Source organism: Suricata suricatta, chromosome 12, assembly GCF_006229205.1.
Source record: "Suricata suricatta isolate VVHF042 chromosome 12, meerkat_22Aug2017_6uvM2_HiC, whole genome shotgun sequence".
Classification (NCBI taxonomy): domain Eukaryota; kingdom Metazoa; phylum Chordata; class Mammalia; order Carnivora; family Herpestidae; genus Suricata; species Suricata suricatta.
The window spans coordinates 6,359,012-6,370,476 of NC_043711.1; the positions used below are offsets into that span (position 1 = coordinate 6,359,012).

The window sequence follows — 11,465 nt, forward strand, 5'->3', positions numbered from 1 at the left end:
TGTGAGGCAGCCTGTGTACGTGATGCTCTGATTCTGTGCCTGGATGTTCACCAGCATCTTTGGGATCGTGGTTGTGCTAAAACAGATGTCAGTAAAGGACAGGTGGGCGAGGAAGAAGTACATGGGGGTGTGGAGGTGGGGGTCCGAGCTGACGGCCAGGAGGACGAGCAGGTTCCCCAGGACGGTGACCAGGTACATGAACAAGAACAGACTGAATAGGAGGAACTGCAGTTCTGGATCCTCTGTGACTTTCATGAGAAGGAAATATGAAACAGGTGTGTCATTTCTAGATTCCATATTGGGGGCGAATCTGATGGAAAGATAGATATAATCAAAATGTGTGTTTCCTAAACCTGCAGGAGTAGCATCACCGGAGGCAAAAACTATCTTGGGATGGGACAGAGACTAACAGCAAAGAATAAGAGATGGGTGCCTTCTTTTTGTGTGTTATTCTGTTTCTTTAAAAATAAAAAAGACTGAAGCTGATATAGTGGAGCATCGATAACTGTTAAGTCTGGAAAGGATGGATGGGTAGTCAGTTTTTTAAATTACATTATTTATGATTTCTGCTTATTTAAGACATTTGTTGATTTTGTAAAAAGAAACAGACTGGCGAGGCAGCCTACGACTCTGTCTGGACCCCAGAGGCCTCAGAGGCAGCCGAGAAGATACACAGATGAGCCAAGGTGAACTTTTCCAAATTTCCTGTCCTCTTACCACCTGTAAACTGTAAGCAGGTATCAGAAAGTCTTATAATGGTCATGTTTTTTTGAAAGGCAGAGTCCTACTCAGGAAGGACTGGTCCTGGCCATACTAGAGAGTGAGTATGATATTAGTAAATGGATCATTAATAAAAGGCACAAGAAAACAAGGGGAATAGACAACAGACAAGGGGGAGGACTGTGGGTGACTTGGTTTCAACCACACGCTGTGTGTACTCTCTTCACAGCTTCCTCTGGATGAACCTGTCCTCAAACAACTGTCATCTTTTCCAAACTGCGTACGGGGTGTTAGGTTACCTGGCTGGCATCACAGCGGGAGGATGGCTGACATCTGTGATGTACCGTATGGAAGATCTTCTTGCAAGAAGGGCAGAGAGACTGAGTGAGACCCAAGCTCCTGAACGAGACGGATCATCTCTGGGAGACGCAAGTATGTACCACTTTTCACGGGAAGAACTGTGGAATCAGGTGGTCACAGGCAGACTGCGGTCTCTGTATCCCTAGAGGTTTAATTTCCAAAGCTCCTCATTACCCAAGGAAGTTTACTGTCACAGAGATCCCAGGGCAGTCTAAATCCTTAAAGACCAAGATTCTAGAACAGTGGAATTAAGGATGGTACTCTCTTGACCCTGTAAGATCAGGAGTATATCATGTCCATCTGGGTCTGTTCATCTCCATTTCAAATGCTTCGCAAATATACGTGCACTGTCCTTCGCTAACTGAATTCAGCCTTCTTTTTTTAGCTGTGAATGAAGGGATCTCTATCCAAAGAATGACATCAGTAAGTCTGATACCAATTTTAGTTGTGAATGTATAGTTTGTATATACTGGTATAAATAATACATTTAAACCCAAAAACAGTAGGATACCTAGAAATGAGCTAACTAAAGAGGTAAAAGATTTGTACTCTGAAAACTACAGAACACTTATGAAAGAAATTGAAGAGGGGGAACCTGGGGGGCTCAGTTGGTTAAACGTCCAGCTTTGGCTCTGGTCATGATCTCACAGTTTGTGAGTTTGAGCCCTGCATTGGGTTCTGTGCTGACAACTTGGAGCCGGGACCCAGCTTCAAATTCTGTGTCTCCGTCTCTCTCTGCCCTCCCCCAACTCATATTTTCTCTCTCTCAAATAAATAAACACTAAGAAAAAAAGAAATTGAAGAGGACACAAATGGGAAAACATTCCATGCTCATGGATTGGAAGAAAAATATTGTTACATGTCTATGCTACTCAAACCGAATCTACACATTTAAAGCAATCCCTATCAAAATTACCACTCCCATTTTTCACAGACCTAGAGTAAAGAACCCTAAAATTTGTTTGGGACCACAAAAGATACAGAATAGCCAAGGCAATTCTAAAAAAGAAAAGAAAAGCTGGTGGCATCACAATTCCAGACTTCAAGCTATATTACAAAGCTGTAGTAATCAAAACAGTATGGTACTGGCACAAAAATAGACACATACACCAGCGTGTCTATAAAATGAAAAAAAAAAAAATCAGAATAAAAAACCCTGAAACAGCCCCACAACTACACAGCCAACTAATCTTCCACAAAGCAGGAAAGAATATCCAATGGAAAAAAGACAATCTCTTCAACAAATGCTGCTGGGAAAACTGGACAGCAACATGCAGGATGAACCTGGACCACTTTCTTACACCAAACACAAAAATAATTCAAAATGGATGAAAGACCTAAATGTGAGACAGAAAACCATCAAAATCCTACAGGAGAAAAAGACAGGATTCTCTTTGACCTTGGCTGTAGCAACTTCTTACTAGACACGTCTCTGGAGGCAAGGGAAACAAAAGCAAAAATGAACTATTGGGACCTCATCAAGATAAAAAAAAAAAAAAAGCTCCTGCACAGTGAAGAAAATAATCAACAAAACTAAAAGGCAGCCTACATAATGGGAGAAGATATTTGCAAATGATATATGGATAAAGAGCTAGTATCCAGGATCTATAAAAAATTTAACCAAACTCAACACCCAAATGACAAGTAATCCAGTGAAGAAATAGGCTAAAGACATGAATAGATGCTTTTCCAAAGAAGACATCCAGATGGCCAAACAACATATAAAAAGATGCTCAACATCGCTCATGATCAGGGAAATACAAATCAAAACCACAATGAGATGCCACCTCACACCGGTCAGAATGGCGAACATTAACAACTCAGGCAACAACAGATGTTGGTGAGGATGCGGAGAGAGAGGATCTCTTCTGCACGGCTGGTGGGAGTGCGAACTGGTGCAGCCGCTCTGGAAGACAGTGTGGAGGCTCCTCAGAGAGTTAAGAGTCATGCTAAGTGAAATACGTCAGGCAGAGAAGGACAGATACCATATGTTTGCACTCATAGGTCTAACAGGAGAACAGGAGAAACCTAATGGAGGACCATGGGGAGGGGAAGGGGGAAAGAGAGTTGGGGAGAGAGAGGGACGCAAAACCTGAGAGACTACTGAATACTGAAAATGAACTTAGGGTTGAAGGGGAAGGGAGAGGGGGGAAAAGAGGAGGTGGTAATGGAGGAGGGCACTTGTGGGGAAGAGCACGGGGTGTTATATGGAAACCAATTTGACAATAAACTGTTTAAAAAAAAATTAAGAATAGAGCTGCCCGATGACCCAACAATTGCACTACTAGGTATTAAACTAAAGGATGTAAAAATACAGATTCAAAGTGGCATCTGTACCCAGTGTTCACAGCAACACTATCAACAATAGTGAAATTATGGCAGGAGCCCAAATATCGCCTGACTGATGAATGGATACAGAAGATGTGACACACACACACACATACACACACACACACACACACTGCTCAGTCACCAAAAAGAATGAAATCTTGCTATTTGCAACAACATGGATGGAGCTAGATGGTATTATGCTAAATGAAATAAGTCAATCAGCGAAAAACAAAACCATATCATTTCACTCATATGTGGAATTTAAGTAACACAACAGATGAACAGGTGGGAAGAACAAAAAAGAGAGGGAAGCAAATCATAAGAGACTCTTAAATATAGAGAAGAGACTGAGGCTGATGGAGGGAGGCGGGCAGGGTATGAACTAGATGGGTGATGAGTATTCAGAGGGCACTTACTGTGGTGAGCACTGGGTGTTATATGTAAGGGAAGAATCACTAAATTCTACACCACAACCAAGTTTGCCATATATATTAACTAAATACAATTTAAATAAAAACTTGAAAAGAAAAAATAATACATTTAAAAATATAGCTGAGTTGTTGCAAAATTGGGAACTCTCAGAAATTGTTCTAAAAGTCACTAATGTTTCCCGAAACTTAGTCTTCACTGTGTGTATTTATACAGTAGATTCTAATTTATTCTATGTGACAATTTTATCACGAGTCAATGCAAAGAAATCTGTGACTTCTTTTTTATATGTTTGTGACTACCTTTTCTAATTCTTTCACAATAGTTTCAATGTACATATTTGTTTACTCTAGGGACTGTGGGTTAAAATTATCTAAAGAACTCATATGAATTAATAAGAAAAACATAAACAACTCCATAGAAATACCACAAACATATATTTAAAGGAAAGTAGACACCTAAAACCTTAAAAATCCAAAAAAAAAAAAAAAAAGAAGCATAGGAAGTAATTTCTCTGACACTGACCATAGCAGTGACGTCTAATGAAGTCTCCTAAAGCAAGGGAAACAAAAGCAAAATTAAACTATTGGTACTACATAAAATGAAAAGCTCCTATACACCAAAGGAAAGAATGAACAAATCAAAAAGACAACCTACTGAATAGAAGACATATTCAATAAGGGGTTAGTATACAAAATATGCAAAGAACTTACACACTCAACACCAGAAAAACAAATAATCCATTAAAAAATGGGAAAACACAGACATTTCTCCAAAGACATACAGATGGCCAACAGACAGATGAAGAGATGCTCAATGTCACTAAGTCATGAGGAAAATGCAAATCAAAATCATAACGAGATGTCACCTCATGACTATCAGAATGACGATAATCAAAAACACAAGAAACAGGGGTGCCTGAGTGGTTCAGTCAGTAAAGTGTCCGGCTTCGACTCAGGTCATAATCTCATGGTTCATGGGTTCGAGCCCCGTGTCAGGCTCTGTGCTGACACCTAGCTCAGAACCTGGAGCCTATTTCAGATTCTGTGTCTCCCTCTCTCTCTGACCCTCCCCTGCTTGTGCTGTCTGTCTGTCTCTCAAAAGTATGTAAAAATCTGAAAAAAAATAAACAACACAAGAAACAACAAGTGTTAAAGAGGATGTGGAGGAAAAGGAAGCTTCATGCACTGTTGGTGGGAATTCAAACTGATGCAGCCACTGCAGAAAACAGTGCAGAGGTTCATCAAAAACTTAAAAATATAATTACCATATGGTGCAGTAACTCGACACCTGGGTATTTACTCAAAGAATCAAAAAATACTCATTCAGAAAAGCTACAAGCACCCTTATGCTTGTTACAACACTGTTTACAATAGCCAAATTATAAAATCAACCCAAGTGTCTATTCACAGATGAATGGATAAAGATGTGGTATACACACACACACACACACACACACACACACACACACACACAAAATGGAATATTAGTCACTCATAAAAAATAAAATCCTGCCATTAGCAACAACATGGATGGGACTAGAGGGTATAATGCTAAATAAAATAAATAAGTCAGAGAAAGACAAATACCACAGGTATTTGGTAGAATTTAAGAAACAAAACAAACCAACAAAGAAAAAGAGAGTCAAACAATAACAACAAACAGACTCCAAAATATAGAGAATAAACTGGTGGTTGCCAGAGGGGAGGTGAGTGAAGGGATGGGTAAAAAAGGTGAATGGCATTAAGAATATACTTATCATTAGGGGTGCCTGTGTGGCTCAGCTGGTTAAGTGTCCAACTGTGGCTCAGATCATGATCTCATAGTTTGCGGGTTTGAGCCCTACACCCAGCTCTCTGCTGTCAGCTCAGAGCCTGCATTGGATTCTGTCTCCCTCTTTCTCTGTCCCTCCCCTGTGTGCGATTGCGCTCTCGTTCACTCTCTCTCTCAAAAATAAATACACATTTTTAAAAAAGAAAAGGAGCACCTGGGTCCCTCAGTTAAGCGTCCAACTTGAGCTCAAGTCATGATCTTGCGGTTTGTAGGTTCAAGCCCTGTCTCAGGCTCTGCTGACAGCTCAGAGCCTGGAACCTGCCTGGGATTCTGTGTATGTGTCTCTCTCTGCCCCTTCCCTGCTCGTGCTCTCGCTCTCTCTCAAAAATAAATATGTTTAAAAATATATACTTACTATCATGAGCCCTGAGTAATGGATAAAATTGTTGAATCATTCTATTGTACATCTGAAACTAATATAACACTGTATATCATTATACTCAAATACAAATTTTAAAAATTATAAATTATAAAAGAAAGGAAATATGTGAAAACTCTCAACCACATAATAAGATATGCCAATTAATAAATGATTTTTACTGCCACCAGATTATCAGTACCCTTGAAGGTGTACTGATGATGATATAGGACCCTGTGATGTGTGTGTACTTGGTTTCTCATTTCCAAACAACATATATGAGAATATTCAAATAGGTTTATTCATAATAACAGAAAACTAGCTGTAAACAAAATCTCAATCAATATTATACAGGATGTTTATTTTGACAATAAACTATTATAAAAAAATAAAAATAAATAAAAAAAAAAAAGAATCACAAAAAAAAAACCCAGAGGATTGGAATTAAATTATTTACTGGGATACCCAATAATATGATTAAATAGTAAAGTATAATAATGAGAAAAACAAGATGAAAATTCTTACATTAAACTTTTTAAAAATATTTAACAAAAAAATTTTTTTAACATTTATTTATTTTTGAGAGACAGAGAGACAGAGTGTGAGAGAGGATGGCAGAGAGAGAGGGAGACACAGAATTGGACGCGAGGCTTGAACTCATGAACTGTGAGATCATGACCTGGGCTGAGGTCGGCTGCTTACCTGACTGAGCATCCATGTGCCCCTATATTAAACTTTTAGCAAGTTTGAAAAGAGGCAAATTTATAGTTGAACAGTGTGATAAAACAATAATATTTAATCAAAGGCCATCTATGATCAAATACTGGCAATTTTATAGAATTCAACCCAAAAGAAGAACTTCAAAGAAAATAAGTACAGAATTCAGAAATGTTTGCACATGAAACAGAGGGTGATGTGAGGTGGAGATCATGTAGGGGGGTCCTAGGGTGATGGCATTGCTCTTTTTAACCCCGGGATTGTATTTGTTCTTATCGTGTGACTGTTCTTTCAAAACTACAGAGAGATTTTATGCACTGCTTAGGACACACTACATTAAAAAGCAAAACTGAAGAAAAGTCTGCCATCTTCCTGACTCTAAACACATTTTCTCATACTTTTTTTTAATAGTTTATTGTCAAATTGGTTTCCATATAACACACAGTGCTCTTTCCCACAAGTGCCCTCCTCCATTACCACCACGTCCCTTCTCCCTCCCCCCGTTCAACCCTCAGTTCATTTTCAGCATTCAATAGTCTCTCAAGTTTTGCGTCCCTCTCTCTCCCCAACTCTCTTTCCCTCTTCCCCTCCCCCTGGTCCTCCATTAGGTTTCTCCTGTTCTGTTAGACCTATGAGTGCAAACATATGGTATCTGTCCTTCTCTGCCTGACTTATTTCGCTTAGCATGACACCCTCGAGGTCCATCCACTTTCCTACAAATGGGCAGATTTCATTCTTTCTCATTGCCATGTAATACTCCATTGTGTATATAAACCACATCTTCTTGATCCATTCATTAGGTGATAGACATTTAGGCTCTATTCCATGATTATTTGAAACATTTGGGGGTGCCTGGGTGGCTCCATTGGTTAAGCATCTGACTTTAGCTCAGGTCATGATCTCACAGTTCATGAGTTTGAGCTCCACATCAGGCTCTGTGCTGACACCTCAGAGCCTGGAGCCTGCTTTGGATTATGTGTCTCCCTCTCTCTCTGCCCCCACCCCCACTCATGCTCTGTCTCTCTCTGTCTCTCAAGAATGAATAAATGTTAAAAATAAAATAAAATAAAATAAAATAAAATATAAAATATTTGGTAACTTTACAAGGAAAAACAGGTAATCAGACTGCTAAGCCTATCTGGATCTCCACCTCCTTCCACAGAGAGCTCACAGACTGACAACAGAGATAATGCAAAAGTATGTTAAAAACCCAGAATTGAAACTTAGAGGAAAGTGCACAAGCTACCTCTTGGTGATAACAATCACCATATTTGCAAATAAGCATGTTCTTGCTGAGAAGGAAAATAGTCTTTTTCCTTAGAGAGAGAAAATAGGGGGCTGGCAGAATACCTATTTGGGGATTGGAGGAAAGACACAAGGGAACATGTCAACAAGATAGAAGACAGTAGGAGGCAAATAGATGTCTTGATTCAAATCATTTTATGTATGTACTCGTTTCAAAGTTTCTGCAGATAAACTTGTAGTAAAATACATGCCCTTACTTCCAAACATTAACTAAGGGACATCGGTTTACCTAGGTGACATCACTATGGAATAATGCAGGTCATCTCTGCTAGGTGTTGAATGATAGAGACCAGTGCTCTATCCATAGGAAGAGGAAAGGGACCAAGTGAAGCTTCGGGCTCCTGGGCAAGAGGGATCCAGGTTGGGACGAGACACAGGTATGCTGTTTCTTTACTGGGGCAGGGCTGTTGAGTGAGGATGTCACAATTTGTAGTCTCTGTGCCTCTGGAGGATCAATATCCAAAGCTCTTCATTAGCCAAACAATTATATTGTCATTCTGATCCCAAGGCAGTGCAAATTCTGTTAAGACTAAAACAATGGAAATGAGGAATTCAAGATGGTTGATACCAAATGGTGATGTGAGTCCAGGTATTCATCACTCATTTCTCTACCTGTTTCTACTTTCATCTGTATCACGTAGCCTGCAAAGGTGGACATGCCCTCCTTGGCTGAGTTCCAGTATAGAACCAATGGGAGCACCTGGGTGGCTTAGTCAGTTAAATGTTCAACTTCGGCTCAGGTCATGATCTCCTGGCTCATGAGTTCAAGTCCTGCTTCGGGCTCTGTGCTCACAGCTGGGAGCCTGGAGCCCGCTTCACAGTCTGTGTCTTCTGCTCTCCCTGTCCCTCCCCCGCTCACGGTCTGTCTCTGTCTCTCAAAAATGAATAAATGTTAAAAAAAATTTTAAGATAGAACCAATGGCATCTCTATGTAATCAATGATATCAGCAAGCCTGATAATTGTAGGTATAAACCATAGATAGGTAATTCAGCCAGGAGAAGGAACGAAATTCTGACAGGTGCTACAACATGGATGATCCCTGAAAACATTAGTGAAAGTAGCCAGATAAAAAAGGGACAAATATTGTATAATTTTAGTTTAAGGTACCTAGAATAGGCAAATTCATAAAGACAGAAAGTAGAATATAGTTACTAGGGTAGGGAAGAGAAAGATTAATTTTTTATTGTGCTGGAATATATTAATAGTTGTGTATGTGCTACTAAAATCATGTTGATATTGGTAGAGTGAGAAAGATCTCATCAGGAAATATTTCACTGGAAGTTTATGTGTCCTGCTTTTCTATTCTTGTGATATTGAAAGAAAAATTCTGAATTTTCATCTAATGAGTCATTGTTTTAGTGGCTCATTTGTAAAGTGCTTGAATTTCTCACTCTTTACCTTTTGGATTGCCTTTATTCTTTTAAGAAATGCTTAATTTCTCTGAGGTAATAAAAATATTTTTTATATTGTCTTCTGAAATATTTAATCACTTTGATTCTTGTGTTTAACGCTTTGGTACATTGGAATGAATATTTTTGAGTTTATTTTAGTAAAATATGTATGTATAGCATAAAATTTACTATTTCAGCCATTTTCAGGGTGCAATTCTATGCCATTATTACCCCATCCGTTTCCTGAACATTTTTATCATCGCAAACAGAAACTCTGTACCTATTAAATGATAGCTTTTGCTCCAAAGAGTTTTCAAAAGGAACCTAACACTTTGCCTTAGCTCAGTGTAGCTGATTTCAGACAGCAGAAGAATTCATCTATGTTGTTTTAAGGTGCTAAGCTTGTGGGAAAGTGTTAGAGGTAAAGCGTTAGGTGGTAAAGTGTTAGATGGGAGTAGGAAACCAATACAGGACATTTATCTCAATTTGGGCTGATGATGAAAACAATGCTTTCTGGATGTCTCCTTGAAACAATTATGGTTGTGCTGAAACCCAAGGAGAGGCTGTTGGTTTTCATTTGTGTCTGAAAGGCCTCTGCCCTGTTGCAGGCTGCAGGGACCACCAGGAAGACAACTGGAGGCAAAAGCCAACACATGGCAGAGTGAAATGCGGCCCTGTGGTTCTCTGCCTGAAGTTTCTGTAAGGAAAGATAACTGTTTTTATCATCTGACCTTATTGGAGTTGAGAATCTTGCCTTATTACAGCCAAAGGCATGCATCCTCACTGATTGAGTTGAAGTACCTCAAACCCTCTCCAAATATAAACTAATAGAATCATGTCAAGTTTATAGTCAAGGAAACCGAGTTTAGAGAGTTGAAATAAACTGTCAAAGGCCACAGGGCTATGTTACAGCAGAGGCGGGATTCAAACCCGGTTGGTCTGACTCCAAAATTCTTTCCCTTCACCACTTGATCTCTGGTTTCATATATTCACTGTAGGTTAGGCTTCCTGGATCGCACACTCTTTCTCTCTGTCAAATGCCAGCAGTGTGTTTACGCCCAAAGCAGCTGACACATTAATGGAAAGACAATATTCTAGAGATGAGTTTCCTCAAAGCCCCCATCATGTCTTTGTTCCTCAGACTATAGATGAAGGGGTTCACCATGGGGGTGACCACGGTGTACATCACTGACACTACTGCACTCTTCTGGGAGGAGTGAGTAGCTGCAGAACTAAGGTACACCCCAAAACCTGTCCCATAGAACAGGGAAACAACTATTAAGTGTGACCCACAGATGGAAAATGCCTTATACTTCCCACTAGCTGATGGGATTTTCAGGACAGAGGAGACAATTCGAGTGTAAGAGATAATTATCCCAGAGAGAGGAACAACACCCAGCAGGCCTGTCACTAAGTATACGAGGATGTTATTGATGAGGATATCAGAACAGGCGAGCTTGAGGAGATGAGCTAATTCACAGAAAAAGTGGGGAATTTCCAGGTCGGTGCAAAAGGACAGCCCCAGTGCCGTCAAAGTGTGGAGAAGGGCATCCAGAACACTAATAAGGAAAGACAGCAGAACCAGCAGCCTACAGAGCTTGGGGTTCATGATGACCTTGTACCTCAATGGGTGACAGATGGCCACAAATCGGTCTAAGGCCATCATTACCAGAATTCCATTTTCCAATCCAGCAAAAGTCAGGACAAAGCAGATCTGGGTGAGGCAGCCTGTGTAACTGATGGACTTTCTCTGTGTCTGGATGTTCACAAGCATCTTTGGGACAGTGGTGGAGGTGAAACAGATGTCCACAAAAGACAGGTGGGAGAGGAAGAAGTACATCGGGGTGTGGAGGTGGGGGTCAGAGAGGATGGCCAGGATGATGAGCAAGTTCCCGAGCACAGACACCAGGTACATAGACAGGAACAGGCAAAACAGCAGGGGCTGCACTTGTGAATCCTCTGACAGTCCCAGGAGGAGGAATTCTGTAGCAGCTGAGAAGTTTCCTGATTTCATGCTGCT

The 11,465-nt window shown here is 40.1% G+C and overlaps 2 protein-coding genes across 2 annotated transcripts in view; both read right to left on the reverse strand.

Moving 5' to 3' along the window:
• LOC115273241 (olfactory receptor 7G2-like) overlaps window positions 1-327 on the reverse strand; it is a 7,587-nt gene extending 7,260 nt beyond the window's left edge. The window contains exon 1 of the mRNA XM_029916229.1: window positions 12-327. Within this exon, the coding sequence (XP_029772089.1) occupies window positions 12-297 (286 nt within the window). The 5' untranslated portion in view covers window positions 298-327. The remainder of the gene's footprint in view (window positions 1-11) is intronic.
• Window positions 328-10,520: 10,193 nt separating this feature from the next.
• Window positions 10,521-11,465, reverse strand: LOC115273242 (olfactory receptor 7G3-like). The gene has a single exon (XM_029916230.1). The coding sequence runs from the start codon at window positions 11,457-11,459 to the stop codon at window positions 10,521-10,523; it is 939 nt and encodes a 312-aa protein (XP_029772090.1). The 5' UTR covers window positions 11,460-11,465.

Coding starts and splice junctions, on each gene's coding strand:
- LOC115273242 (XM_029916230.1), bottom strand. CDS start 11,459: ATGAAATCAGGAAACTTCTCAGCTGCTACAGAATTCCTCCTCCTGGGA.